At 41.7% G+C, this 15,959-nt stretch overlaps 1 protein-coding gene across 3 annotated transcripts in view; it reads right to left on the bottom strand.

The window, feature by feature from the left end:
• Positions 1–8,824: 8,824 nt before the first annotated feature.
• The window catches only part of BVES (blood vessel epicardial substance), a 30,748-nt gene continuing 23,613 nt past the window's right edge, over positions 8,825–15,959 (bottom strand). The window contains exons 8-9 of one of the 3 annotated variants that reach the window (XM_056344376.1): positions 11,425–11,528; positions 9,012–9,151 (exon numbers count right to left, since the gene is read on the bottom strand). In XM_056344376.1, the coding sequence (XP_056200351.1) occupies positions 11,461–11,528 (68 nt within the window). In that variant the 3' untranslated portion in view covers positions 9,012–9,151; positions 11,425–11,460. The other 2 variants (XM_056344375.1, XM_056344377.1) reach the window with 2 other exon arrangements.

Genomic DNA, 15,959 nt, shown 5'->3' with positions numbered 1-15,959 from the left:
GTGATTTAAATGAATTAACAGAAAAATTCCATGGTAATATCCCATGGATACATACCACCTAGCTATTCATGTGCCATTTAGGACAGAAACTAAAACATGCTGAACCCAAACTGCCATCTGTTTTGTGAAGAAAACCAGGGTTCTCAGCCCACTAAAACATAACGTAAAAATAAACCCCACTCATCTTGTTACAGATTTAAAAGGTTATTTAGGGGTCTTCATTTGTCTGTTGCCTTTTCACCTGCAAAGGCTCAGACACCTTATCCCCCACCCCCCATTTCTAGGACAAGGTAGCAGAGGGAACAGACATTCACTGCAGAGTTTAGAGAAGAGTCCCGAGTTCTTCAGGAATCACGCACTAAAAATGCTTTTTCCTGGTCTTTGACTTCTCCTGCCCTACTCAAAAAAAGGGGTTCATAGTACTAGGTTTATGCAATTAAAGGATGTCTGACATACCAGGAGAGGCTTTCTGGGGGGACCCCTCCAACTTTTTAACAAACTCCACTTTTTTCTGTTTAAGTAATGATACTTTGCCTTTGACATTTAAGTAAGGATATGTTTTTAAACTTTCACATTCTGTAATGCATTTTACTACACACCCTGTGCATGTAAAAAACATTTTCTCTTCAATACACTCTAAGTCAAAAGAAGCAGTAATCTGTTAGGGCAGTTGATGCTCCAAAGATAACGATAACTTCTTTCAATGCAAGATTTTTTTGCTGTTGCTAATTATACAGTTTAGTGGTGAGTATATAAAAGTCTACAAAAGAGCATCATAAAGTTTCCTTCAGTAACTGTCCCTACTGCCAGATTTGGTTCAAAGAAGGAAAGAGGGAAGGGAGCAGGAAAGAGGCAGGTAGCCAGACAAGCCCCACAATGCTTGTGTGAGCTTCATCCCTCTATAGGGCTTGCAGAAGAGCAACTCAGATTTCACATCCTCACCACAAAGCATCTTTTGATTTTAGACAAAACCGTATCATTGCAATTCCTCCTTACACTTGCAAAGATGAAATACCAGCTGGAACACAGGACTATATCTGGCCTGATTTCTCAGGAGAACAGACCCCTGCAGAGGTATAAGCTGCAGGGACTATGCAGGCTGTTTGCCCTGTGCTCAGGATCACTTACCGCTCCCCAGCCCGCAGGTGACAGCCACCACAGACACACAATGCCGCCGCAGCAGTCCGAGCACACCCCACAAGTGCATCTTCAGGGGGTCGTCCCAAGCACGGAGAAGGATCTAGCTCAGCTCTGAGAAGACAGAGATCACCTCTACCACACCCATGTGCTGATTTGCTCCTGCTGTGTCAGCTTCTCCCCACACACCCAGTCAAATGAATCAGCCACCTCCACCTGGGTTTCCCCACTGCTGCTGGTCCCAGTGCAATCCCCGTGTTGAGATAAAAACCCAGTTTCCTCCAGCCCAACTCACAGCTTGGTCCTGGCTGTGCTTTGGCATAGGCTAATGGTTGTGTGCCCTCCAGGGGAGGGAAATCGTGGTGCAGTTGTGATGGGAAAATGGCAACAGAACAACAATGCTGTGAGTTGAACATTTAACTTATGTTTAGAAAGATGTTTTTAAAGTCTTACCTCTGAGCAGTATGAAGGGTTTCTGTCTTGCTGCTCTAGAAGCAACTGCATGCCTGCATAGTCATCCCAAAGCCCTTAAAGACCAGCACAATACCACCTTCGTATCCAGTTTAGCCAGGAGCAGGTGTACTACATGCCCCTTCTAAGCCAGCAGTCCAGCCCAAGAGCAGCATCACCTGCCAGCTCTCCTGAGTAACCCTGCATGGAGAAGCAGCCTAAGGGGCCAGGCTGTGGGCTTGACTAGAAAGTTAAATCTGTAACCTTTTGAAGGGGATTCCCTCCTCCCTTAGCCCCTCTTCGTAGTCCTGTGACAGCTTCTGAAAAATTGTGAGGAGGTAATGGTGGAGAGATAAACACAGGTTGGTGTTTTATTTTCAAAGTCAGCTTTCAGCAAGCAGTAGTCTTCATAAAGTGTTCCTTGAATGCCGAAGTAAGTATCTGCAGACATGAGTGACCAAACCCTGGAAATTCTTAGCCAAGAGAAGTTTCTATAGAAAAAACCTTTCATAAAAGTATTACTTATGAAACCAGGCTGGAAAAGGAGTACAGAAAAGGTCTGGCTAAATAGTGAAAATAGGTGAAAATCAGGAAAGGAATGAGATTACAGGGAAAACAATGAAAAAAGCACTGAAAAGACCCTGACTCCATCTTCAATATTACCTCCAATCAGGTATTTATACATATTGATAAGATCCTCCCGAGTCTTTTCTTCTCCAGGCTGAAGAGTTCCAGCTCTCAGCCTCTCCTTGTAAGAGAGATGCTCCAGTCCATCATCTTTGTGGCACTTCCCTTGACTTGGTCTGATATGTCCATGTCTCTGTTGTACTGGGGAACCTAGCACTCCAGATGTGTCTCACTGGTGCTAAGCAGAAGGGAAGGATTACCCCCACCTTGACCTGCTGGCAATGGTCATTTTAAAGCAGCCCAGCATACTGTTGCCCATCTTTGCTGCAAGGACATATTGCTGGCTGATGTTCAGCTTGGTGTCCATCAGAACCACTAGGTTCTTTGCTGCAAAGCTGCTTTCCAGCTTGCTGGCTCACAACATGTGCTGGTGCATGGGGTTGTTCCTCCTCAGGTGCAGGCCCTTTGCACTTACTTCCCTTTGTGGAACTTAGGAGATCCCTGTCCCCCCATTTCTCTAGCCTGTGCAGGTCTTTCTGAACAGTAGTACAACCATCTGGTTTATCAGCTACTCCTCGTAATTTTGTATTGTCTGAAGGGTTGCTGAGGGTGCACACTGTTCCATCATCCAGGTCATTAATGAAGATGTTAAATAGGAGGACTCCACTAGTGACTGGCCACCATCACAGCCCTTCTGAGCCTGATAGTTCGGATGGTTTTCAGTCCACCACTGTCCACTTATGCAGCCCATATTTCATCTGTTTGTGATGATGTTACGGCAGATAGGGTACAGTCTTGCTAACATCAAGATAAACAGCATCCACTGCTCTCCCCTGATCCACCAAGCCAGTCTGCTGTAGGCCATGAGGTTGGTCATGAAGATTTCCTTTTCATAAACTCACATTGATCACTCCCAATCACATTCTTGTCCTTAATGTTTGGAAATTGTTTCCAGGATCACTCACTCCATCCCTTTCCCAGGATTTAAGATTAGGCTGATGAGCCTGGAGTTCCCCCAGTCCTCCTTCTTGTGCTTCTTGTAGATGGGACTGGCATTTGCTTTCTCCCTGCCCTCAAGAACCTGTTGCCAGCAGGCCGACAGAGGTGAGCTTTCCCCTTCATTCAGTACCGGTGAGGCCACCCCTGGAGTGCTGTGCCCAGGTCTGGGCTCCTCCGTATGAGAGACACAGGACCCACCTGCCTTGGCAGACTCTCCACAAGTCTGAGCCCCCAGCAAGCACATCAGGTTGACACCTGAGCGTCTCCTCGAAAGAGAAACCCATGTTCTTAAACTTTAGTGACTTGCTTGTGTAGCAAGCCCAAGTTAGTAAAGTGGGAAGAAAAAAAAAAAAAAAAAAAAAAAAAAAAAGGAAGATTGGTTTGTGTTTAGCAACACTTTGATTTGGGTTGATTCTCACCCTTTTGCCATTTACATGAACCTCTATGGCTTCTGAACCTTCCCAGTCTGAGCAAGTGCAGACAGCTGCCTAGGATTTATTTTACTTCTATCTAGACAAACATGTCATTTCAAGTCACCCCCATGTGAATGGAATAAGAACAGAAACATGTTTTCATTGTTACAGCATTTTATATACTATGAGTTTCGCTTCGCCCCTTCACCATGAGCCATTTTGCCTGCTGCTGTGTGTTTTACGTCATTTGGAAAGAAGCCCAAGTGCATTGAACAATAAAAAAAGCACAGTGTAAAATTTCAGAGGGTGGTATAATCAGGGAAATTATTTTTTAAAAATTGAAGGAGAACATGATTTCTTCAGTATTTAAAGGCTTAGAAAATTCCTATTTCTTTACGGTATTTTAGCAGACAATGTCTGCACTACTATTAAATCCCTTAGTTTTCTGGAACAGAATCGAGCACTGAGCAGAAGTGACCACAACAGTATTGACGGAATAGCATACAAGTGGACGCGTGTCAAGAGGCATTGCTTTTGATCTGTTCTTTGCTACAAAGGATAACGGGGAATTGTTATCCCAAAAGCACTTTGCGCAGGAAGTCAGGATGTGGCTGTAACTGATATTAATCTCCCAGGAGAAAGTTAAGGAGGAATTCAAGTACAGTAAATTGCAGTGGCTGGACAGCATTCGTGTGAAGTATCCGATAGCTACAGTAGGTGCCTTGAGATTGTAACACAACTTGCATCCATCCCTGTGCAAAGCCCTAATTTCTACTCAAGCTCTGGTTTAGGCATCTTGAAGAGGTTTCTAGAAAAGAAAGTTCTCACGCTTCTAGAGGTATTTAGCAAACACATAGGCATGGCATGGCTGCAACTCACTTAGATTTATGACATTTTGTGTTCATTAAGTGCTAAGTAGATATTCTTGTGAATTAAACCTCAGCTAGTATTTAAGCTCACCAAAAATACTTTTTCTACCTGTAGTGATAGTGACTTTATCAACTGAAAAGCAGCTTGTTCTCTTAAATGTCCCAACACGAGCCCATCAACTTTTGCCACATTGCTGAGCCACTCTGCAGCGCTGTCCTTGTTGAAAAGGATACAGAGCCTGTATTGCAATCGACACCGAGCAATCCTGCAACCTTTGCTTTCATGTTACCTCTCTGCACTCTCTGATGACTCTCATATTATCATCATAATGCTGTCAGGAAGTTTAAATGTCAGGGCTAATTAGTTAAGATGGTTTTCCTTCTCTTATTAATCCCTTAAGTACTGAGAACCCATTCCCCTTTAATCAGAAGCAGCTGTGACCAACATGGCACCAGAAACGGAAAAACAACATTTTACTTCAAGGCATTTCCTATGAACACATTTCTAAAACCATAATTAAAGTAGCTGTTACTGTAATTCCAGTAATAGGGTTAAAATGTGTCACTACAATTTCACTTCCTCAAACTCCATCTAAATGATTTATGAATGGATCTGTGACAGCTTATCGTGCACCATGCACTGCTGCCTTCCACATGAAGATACTTTCTGAGTCTCTGCTTTTGCAATAGGATCTACCTAGATGACAAAAATATACTGAAGAACCAAGCCCTTGCCTTTTATCTACTCTTTTGCTACATTATCTACTGCTTTGCTACTCTCATTTTTTTTTGCTGAAGCACCTCTGTTGTTCAATCTTTGTTTTGCTTTCTAATGCATATATCAAATAAAGTAACCTATTTTCCATAAGGAGATTATAATTCAGCTGCATTTACTCCTTAAAGGGAAATAGTATAGGAAAAAAATAAAGCATTTGGTATTTGCATACACAGTATTTGACACAGGTCAACACAGTATATATTTTTTTAATTTAAATACATTGGGCTTGTTTATAAGATGACCATTTAAAAATATGGGCTATCTAAACTACATTCATATTACTGAAAGTTTTGGTCATTGAATCGACCTTTTCTAAGCTTCTTATTTACTGCAAATATTCATCATGGACTAGAACCTGAGAGCTGGTTTTCAGCCTGCAGGAATGTGATGTGGGCAGTGACTAGCACCTTTCTGTACGTTAATCAACGTCTGGAGGTTCACCAAGTCTGCAGCTGGAACGTTTTTTACATACCTGACTTCCTGAGAGCTGGGCTACAGCTGATTTCCTGAATCATCTCTAAATTAATTTTTTCAAGCTTTGGACAACTTCTTCAAAGCAGAGTTACCTCCTGGGATAGGAGTACACAAGCTCCTGTGCAAGTTACAGCTGAAGAGATGCTAGGTCAGATCCACATGAAGTACCTTCCACACGATTTATGAGCGAGACAAGCAGTGCTTTGCTGTGAGAGCAGGACAGAACCTGAAATCAATCTCTAAGACAGTTCTTGGTAGAGCTAACTGACACCTTTTGGTTCCATTCCCTGACAAACATGGTACTCAGTATGCATTTTACTGCATTTTATATAAATGCACTGAAATCACAGAATTTGTTAAAAAATCATAAAAGAATACATTTTGATCAAGTATCTTCCTTTTCTCTCCCCCACAGGCATTCTGGTTAGTAAAAAGAACTATTTGCTAGTATAATTCACATCTGCTGTGTAGTTACAGCTATGACCAACAGAACATGATGTTATGATTTAAAAATATATGTTGTTTTATGTTTGAATTACTAATCACACCTGGAAATGAGCTAACAATAGGTTTACAGCATATCCTTTACCCATGCACACGAACACTCCTCCTTTAAACCTGAATTATTACAGGATGCTTTTCCTTACCTTCTGCATCAGCAATGGAAACGGGTGTCTCATTCCATACAGAAAAGCAGTCTACAGTTTAGCTTCTGTTGCCTCAGTGACAACTCTATTTGAAACAACAGGGACAGAGGTAGACTTTGCAAGTTGTTTATCATGTAAACTTATTTGCTATTAATTTAACCTGTGCATCAGGAATTTTAGAATTCCCAGTTACATATTTTTAGGTAATAAAACGTATTGCTTCCAGCAGACTAACACAGGTATTTATCGCTAATTGCAGTGTTATGGCTGTAGTAACCTTAGCATGTGTGATGCTTTGCAGGCATAAAGATGACTTGGTTCTTGTTCCCAGACAGCAGACAAGAGGTCTCAAGGTTAGGATACACAACTGGTACGCAGAGTTCTGCTCCTGCAAGGCTTCCCTTGTTTTTAAGACAAACACTTTTCAGGAGATGCAGTCTCTCCAGGCATTGAATGTTGCTTGACTTGATAATAATACACAAGAAATTATTCTGCTGGAGGGAAGAAGGAAGGAAACGATCATTTTTACTTCAGTCTCTCTGGGTTTTCTGGTTGTTGCTAAGCTGTATGAGCTCTGTTCCACCACCTTGGTTATCCTTTTTAAAGGAGTTTGAAAACAGGCAGAAGTTTGGGAAGATTACATCAGGACAAGGACATGGGTCCCTGTATCTCCTTATAAGTAATTCCTATTTCCTCTCTTATTCTCCCAGTAGCCAAGAGGCAACCTCAGAGATGTGGCCATTATCCTTGAGACACTGAGCCAATCATGCACTTGCTCCCTATGCGCAAAAAGATTTTGTTTGCAACCCAAGGAGGAAGAGAGGGATTTTTGCGTATTTTTAGTCCTAGCCACTAAAATTCATGTATCAGCACCCTTCTTTTGACTGCCATGTTTTATCTACAGGAATAATTTTCTCTGGAATGGGAATTCAAAACTTCACTTCTTATGCAGGGCTTGAAACTGCTGCTGGGAGCAAGGAAGCCTTTACCCACTGATGTGTGAGCCTCTCACCATCGTGTTACTTAAACGTCTTGATAATCAACCACTTGGAACAGCTTTTGTGAAACCTTTAAAAATATATAGAATTGCTTTATTTACAAAGTCTGGCAGTGTTTTAATCCAAAAGGAAGATAAGCATTTTAGATACATGATCCTCACACACAGCCAGCTTCCTGTAACAGCACTTGTTAATACTTTGTCTCCATCATTACAACATTTCCATGCATTTGGAAGTTGACCCTGTTTCAGCAGGAGGCTGGATTGCTGAATTCCAATTGTACCCCACTAGACTTGCAACTGATCCTACCTATAATTTTGGTTTATCAAACCAGTGGTTTTGAAACCGTCCCAACTAACACTTGTGCATGAATTGCAACAGCTGTCAAGAGGACTTCCTATTTTCTACCTATGAAGAAGTATTGATGTGATATTAAACACTGGATTGAAATTCATAGAAGCCAGAATGCTGACAACAGTCAAACTTCCAGTCATTTCACTGCATGTTTTGATACTGCACAGGTTTTTGAGGAGGGATTAAGTTGTTTATATAACTCAGTTGCAGGCTGATTCAAGGATGCTCTGTCAGGATAAATTTTAGAAATAAATGGAATGACACAAACCAGCAAAACCCAGACTCTGACACCTCTGAGTGCTTGAGAGTATGTAGCAGAGTTTTATGTAAATGGAATAGTACCTATTTTCTGATAGGTTTAATTAAAGTATACTATTTGTTGTGTAACAAATTTCAAGAACCGTCAAAGCACAGAAGTACAGCTATCACCTACACGTGTACACATACCACAGACAGGACTGCTGAAAATGCCTCTTATAAAGGATTCCCAATGCCTCCCATTATAGGCCTGTGTTGTACTGTACTTGCAGCCACCCAGTTTTGAGGTTGGAGCTGAATTTCCTACATCAAGTGTAATTTGTACTCCATGTACTGCTGTGTGGAAAGGTTATTCCAGAACAGCTCTATTACTCCATAGACAAGACTAAGGAAAAGTACAGACTTCAGTGTAACGTGGTTATCTAAAGAAGAAAAAGTTAAGGTTGGAAAGGCAACATTAAATAAAATTAAAACTGATGTCATTATTACAATTGTAGAGTCAGTGAGGCTGGGAAATGCCAGAATTAGAGGCAAGTACCTACCAAAAGATGCAGAAGAGCGTGTGTACTGTCTCACACAAGACTCTCACAGCAATGATGGTAGTAACTAACAACATAGCTTTGGAAACAGAGTCTCAGAACCTCCCACTGAAAAACATGAAGATACAGGCTCCTAAGAAACTTACAGAAACGAAGCTAGGTATATTCTGCACTGAATAAGTCTCTAGAAATTTCAAGCTAGTCAGCCACTTAAAACTAAATTTACGATGGCAAAAGTCAAAGTAGAAATAAAGCAACCACCCACGTCCAGAAAACAAAAATACAACCCATACCAAGTTTTTATTTGTTTTATTTTATGTAGAAGTACAATAAAATGTGACATTTCCATCTAGAAGCCACTGACGTGTGGCGGTAAATTCAAACACAGAGGTGGTTTTAGCTTTCAGATTTCTCCCAAATACAGCTTCTTCCCCTTGCACTGAGCTTTGTACAAGCTCTGATAATGCCTGAGGACACATCTGTTTAAGGCAGCCGCTGGAGCTCAAGCTTATCAGCAGATGGTGCTTCAAAGACATCGTCTTCAACACTTTCCTCTATTGGCTTCATTTTTGCCGAAGTCCTCAGGTAGGGAGACGTTCGGCCTGGGCCTGCCACAGTTACAAAGAAATTAGCAATTAATTTAACAAGACATACACCTAATTGTGACAAAGCATATGCAATCTGATGTTCCCTTGTGAGCAGTATCTTATAAGTGAAGGTCCCTGTTATGTGGCCACAGGTGTCAGGAAATTCTGGAGGTGGGACAGGCACGCTGCTACGAACCAGCAACGCCTCCAAGGTCCAGCCGCTGTGGCCAGCCACAGTGTTCTCCCGAAATTCAGTGCAAATCCTGACTGCATGAGGTGCCCAACGCCGTATCCCTAGCGATCATTTCCTCACTGTTACACTCACCCACTAATTCTTCTCCACGAACGATGACATGAAAGGCTGCCCTCAGTACAAAAGATATGGACAACTGCACACCTGCCTGGGCTGTGAAAAAATCTCTCAGCCTCCTGGCTGAACCTCAGGTCTGATCACAGCCCTAACTGCCTTAAAAGCATGATAATGTGGAACTTGTAGAAAATACATAAATAACCACAGAGGTAACAAGATTAAGATGTGAAGGTCACATAACTTTTGACTGACAATGATTTCATTGCTCCAAGACAACCTTTCAGAAAAGCAGTGACTCACAGAGCTTGCAGAGTGGAGTGCACGCCGCAGCTATTACTGGTAAGCCATTAAATGGAGTTTTTGTGCAAGTTACCACTGCAAACTACCTATGTCGTATTTAAATTTTCAGCATGAGGGCTAAACCAGAGAACATCTTTGACATCAGCCAAACAGGTTTATTTTCCATTGTTTACCCTGAAATTGCATCTGCACTTGGACATTTTTTTCCCCTCAGTACCCTCTTCTAGAATTAAACTACCACCATGGTACAAAGTTGTAAACAGCTAGTGTATGATGACCAAAAAGATTAGGGAATTCTTTGAAATACTATTTAAGAAGAAAAGAGCAAGAGGTAAAGGTTCTGTCTGACACAGCATCCCTATACAAGCTAATTCAAATTTTCTTGAAAATAATACTGATAGTCATAACATACTCTTATTGCAGGGCTATTCTTATTACTTTAAAAAAAGCTTATCAAATATATAGCAAAGTGTTCTGCTAAGGAAGCCGATTTATGAAGGACTCCTTTGCACTGCACGTGTTATACACAGAACAAAATACAGCTACAGGCAAGACCAGCAGGTTATCGTATTACTGCATTGGCAGATCACATTCACACAAACACTGTTTGAAATTAGCTTTTTAGAACTTTTTATATTACAGATGTATTAGTATTTTCTTCTGACATTCAAAAACGACTTTAAATGCCATGATAAAGGGTTGCTCAAACACATTTTTAAATACCGGAATTATTAAGAACTTCTCACACAGATGGGTTTCTATGGCCTAAGCCAGTGATGACTAGACCATTTAATTGTTTCAATCCAAGGTTTGTAGGTACACTTGGATACAAGACTGACTTTGCTGGTAGACGCTAACACATTCACTCAAAGGTGGAAGGATGCCTGAAAATGCTGAATTACAGTTTCGTCTTTTCTTTTTTTTTAGATTTTTGTATTAGTATAATTTATTGCCATTTTTAGACTGGTTTTCTTCTATTTAAAAGTGCCCAATTCTCTCCAGAAATCAAAATTAAGAAGCTGTAAGTCTCTTCAACCAGACTCAATATAAGGTCTAATGCTGCCAGGCTGCTTGGTTGAAGGACATGCCCTTACTTCTCCAAATACAAACCCCTTGTCTACTGATGCTTCTATCCAGTGTTGGACAGATGTTCAAGAGACTGACTCAGACCTCAAACCCAGGCCTTCTGTACACTACTCCACTGCCCTCTCTTGAGGGCCTCACCCACATACCTATTAAAACAGTATTTCCCATGAAACCCTGTCCCACTTTTAACCCCAAGCTGGGTATAACATAGCACACATAATGAGAGAATGCTGACAAAAGCATTACCAAAACAAAACCTTTCCACACTCCTGCTTAGCTTAGAAGTTTGCAAATAGATTCAAGGACCAGCAAATTTGAGTGATCTAAACCAAGTAACATAGAAAAAAGAGACAGTCATTCATATGCATATTAGTGATACAATCAAAGCAATAGAATTACTGAATAGAAACTAATACTGAAGTGTTTTTAAAGGACTAAAAGTCAGGTAAAGCTACCTTTGTGATGAGGTTGAACTATTTCTGCTTAACACATTTTGGAAAAAGATACACATCAGTTTCATTTACTAATAAATTACATACAGATGGATCATGGATGTCAAGCACAAGTATCACATGATAAACAAATCTCACTTTAATACCTTTTTGAGGATGCTTGCTGAGTTAATGTGATGTTATCAACAGAAAACATCATGCTGCAAACGACTCACTCCATAAGCATTATAGAACTCTTGTTGGTTATTTCCTTAATATAAAAGCAAACAGTTAGTTGGTTTTTTTAGTTTATTAAATTAAAAACACAGTTTTGTTAGTAATTGTAATTTCAGACCTACTAATTAGGATTTTTCACCCTTTCACTACTAAAAACTTTGAAAAAAGCTTTATATCTATTTATTGAGAAAATGAATGAAAGCTTATTGTTTGTAGCACAGACAAAAGCATAATTTAAAGTTTGATTACATAAGAATATAAATGCTCACTTTTTCAATAATATGGTAACTAGGAGAGTAAAACTTATTTGTATTGTAGTAGTCAAATATCATATTTGTTATGGGAAGCTTTTGTCCACACAACAACTGATCACCTAGCAATGACAAGACAGTATTCCGGTAGAGTTCCTGTACAGATAACTTTCTCTTATTCATTCCTTCTTTAATTAAAAGAAAAAAAAAAGTTTGTAATTTCCATATGTTCCTCACTAAATCTTCTGGGATTTTTTTCAATTTTGTTTGTTTTTAAATAAACAAATGTATGATCCAGGGGAACAGCACGAGGACAGTAAGCCTTAGCAAGTACCTCATACTGAATCTTAAAGACCAGACCAATAAAAGAAGATTGACTGCTGCATTGAGAGCACCCAGGAGAAGGTTTTTGAAATACAACAGTGGTAAGGTAAATGGCAGCTTTTCTGTTCAGATTTCCCTGTGACCCAAGAAAAAACACGCATACATGGCCACAATCCATGTTGAATACAGATCCTTAAGCAGAGCTCACCTTGGTAGCAAACCCATTAATGGCAATGACAGTACCCAGGAATAACTAACAAGCTATCTTGGCAAAAAGAAAGACTAAAGCATTACAATTTAGTGAGATACATAACCTTCCATCAAGAATTTTACCAACCTTTTACAGAAGTAAAAAATTTTGCATTAATCAAAATCAAAAAAGTAGTAAGTGAAAATATTTCCCAAGATGTATGACACTGCTGTATGGGTGACCCCTCTGCCTCCCCAACAGTAAGGTAAATATCGGACTTGGGAGGCTGCTGCCACACCTATCATTGCCAGTGGGGTGGTGGCAGTATCAACTACACCAACTGCTGTTGGACTGAGCAATTTCAAAACATAAAAGACATTTAAATCACTCTTTTGGGGAAAGTACACCCCATACACCAGAAAACATGGTACACAAACCAAGGAAAAGTACAATAGAGAAAAGTGTATTTATCAAGTATGTGCTAAACATGGATGCATCTTAGGGATTAATGTAATTACAGCTGAACATGTCATGCATTTAGATTACTTTGTCCCAGAGCTGAAATACTGGTGTGTCTCGCTGCTAAGCCTGGAAGAGAATTTTAATTCTAACTAATTCCACAAACACAGTTCTACAATTTCTTTTGGGCTTCTGAGTGTGCAGATTTGTCCAAGGGCTCTCTGTGTAAAGGAGTGGCTTCCATTTCATGGAGCTTTGTCGTGGAACAGGTGAAAAGCCAGTCGAGAGCTTATAGGTAAAGATCAGAGAACAGACCAACGCAGGAGACTTTGTGGCAGGTATCTGCTACAGGCTGCCTGATCAAGAAGAACAAGTAGATGGAAGCCTTCTTTAGACAACTGGACGAAGCCTCACGACTGCAGGCCTTGGTACTTGCAGGGAACTTTAACCACCCCAGTATTCAGTGGAAAAGCAACAGGGCTGGGAGCAAGCAGTCCAGGAGATTTCTGGAGAGAAGCGTAGCAGACAATTCCTTCACACAAGCGATCGATGAGCCAACTAGGGAAGGTGCTCTGCTGGACCTGTCACTGATGAACAAGGAAGAACTCATCAGGGAGCTGAAGGCTGACAGTAACCTTGGCTGCAGTGTCCAGGAGCTGGCGGAGTTTAAGATACTGAGAAGTGTGCAAGACAAAGAGCGTTACAACACTGGATCTGAGGACAAGGGACGGTGGCTTGCTCAGGGTTCTACTTGGCAAGAACCCATGAGACATGGCCTGCAAGGGCAAAGGGACCCAAGGACAGACGGTTGATCTTCAAGGACACCTTCCTCAAAACACAAGGACAGTCCATTCCAGTGTACAGAAAGTTGAGCAAGCGTGGTAGAAGGTTGGCATAGATGAAGGCTGGCACAGATGAATGGGACAGTCCTTACAGAGCTCAAACACACACAGTGAAAGACGGGATGGACTGCTTGTGAGGGGATACAGAAACATGGCCCAAGCATGCAGCAAAGGAGTTAGAAAAGGCAAAGCTCAGCTGGACCTTGACCTAGTGAAGGGCAACAAGAAGGGCTTCTACAAATACATCAGCAAAAAAAGGAAGACCAGGGAAACTGAGGCTGTGGCTCAGAGGGAAACAGGACCTAGGGACATGGAAAAGGCTGAGATACTCAATACCTTTCTTGCTTCAGTTTTTACTTTACAGGTTTCTCTTGAGGCCTTTCACATTTCTGCATCTAGTGGTACAGACTGGGACAGTGATACCTGACTCAGAAGAAAGCTGGACTGACTTAGGGACCACTTAACAGGGCCAATACAAGACTGTGGAACCACATGGGCCACATCTAAGGGTGCTGAGGGTTGGCTGATGCAATTGCAAGACCCCTCTCTATTATCTTGGAAAGGTCACGGCAGTCAGGGGAGAGAAAACAAGGCCAGTTAATGACCATTTTCAGGAAGGACAACGAGGAGGATCCAGGGACCTACTGGCCTATCAGCCTAGCTTCAGCCCTCAGGAAGATTATGGAGCCTGTCTTCCTGGAAGCCATGTGCAAGCACATGAAGGACAGGAAGATGACTGGAAACAGCTAGCATGGACGTACCATGGGAAAATTGTGCCTGACCACACTGACTGCCTTCTGTGGTGAGACGATGGGCTCTGTGAATGAATGGAGTACCATGAATGTTGTTTAGCTGGACTGTAGCATGGCCCTCCACACCTGCCATAGAATCCTTCTAGCCAAATGGGTGAGAAATGGACTGGATGCATGGACTGCAGCTTGCATGAAAAATCCACTGGGCTGCTACGTTCACAGGATAGTGAACAGCAGCACAAAACCCAACTGGCAGCTGGTTACCAGCAGCATCCCTCAAGAGCCAATACCAGTAATGTTCAGTTAATGACCTGGATAACGGGGTGGAGTGCACTCCCACCAAGTTCATAGACAACAGCCAAATCATGAGTGAAACTGTTGACAGTCCAGAGGGTAGAGGGGCTATAGTCAGAACGGGCCTTCTGAGGCTGGAGAAAAGAACCGACAGAAACCACATGATGTTCAACAAAGGCAAATTCCCGCACCTGGGACACAACAAACCTACACAGCAGTACAGCCTGGGCATCAGCTGGTTGGAAAGCAGCTTTGCAGAAACAGACCTGGGGGTCCTGGTGGACACAAAATAGAATACGAGTCAGCAGAGTGCCCCTGCAGTGAAGAAGGCCATCCATCTATTGGGCCATATTAGCAGCTATTACTGGGCCATATTAGCAACAGCCTAGCCAGCAGGTCAATGAAAGAGATTAATCTCCTCTATTTGGCACTTGTGAGACAGGATCTTGAGTTCTGAGTCCAATTTTGGGCTTCCCCATACAAGACAGACATGGACATGCTGGAGCGAGTGCAGTGGAGAGCAACCAAGATGGTCAGCGGCAGGGGGACGTGACAAAGAGGCTGCACGAACCGCGTGTGTTCAGCCTTTTGAACAGAAGGCTCGCAGGGAATCCTACTGTTGTCTCTAGCTACCTAATGGAAGGGTATAAAGACTTCTTGGAGGCATGCACTAAAGAACAAAGGACAACAATCATGAGTTGCAATAAGAGAAATCTTTTTCACCGTGAGGGTGGTAAGGTCCTGGAACAGGTTGCCCAGAGAGGCTGTGAAATCAAAGTTTGACTGGACAGGACCCTGAACAACCTGCTCTAGCTGACCCTACTTTGAGCATGGAGTTGGACTAGATGATCTCCAGAGTTTCTTTCCAACCTCAACTCTTCTGTGGTTCTAAATGTCCTTTCAGGGAACACAGGATAGATAAAGAAAATATCAGAATTTTCAAACTGCATCACAGGTGTCACCCTCAGTGCTCTAGTAGGGGGAAACACTGGCAGGGCTTTTGCTTCCATCAGTCTGGGCATGCAGACTATACCAATGTTAAAAAGTAAAAACAGACAGGCCCTCCAAGTCTGAAGGAATTCCTGGATGAGAACTGTGAGGAACACAATGGAAAACGGGTAATTAAATGGGAAAGAGCAAACGCTTTAAAACACTTTCTCTTCTTCGCAGAGAGTTTAACCATAATAAATAACTGGCAGTGATTCTTTCCCTTCATATATTTGAATTCTAATTACTAAAGAATAATAATTCCCAAATCAAAATAAACAATCCTATATGATCCTTTTATATTCCATTAAACTAACAGCTTATACCAAATGAGAAAATTGAGCATCTTTTGGGGTCTTTTTGTTC

The sequence above is a fragment of the Falco biarmicus genome, chromosome 6, assembly GCF_023638135.1.
Source record: "Falco biarmicus isolate bFalBia1 chromosome 6, bFalBia1.pri, whole genome shotgun sequence".
NCBI lineage: Eukaryota > Metazoa > Chordata > Aves > Falconiformes > Falconidae > Falco > Falco biarmicus.
This window is presented reverse-complemented; position numbering and strand designations above follow the sequence as displayed.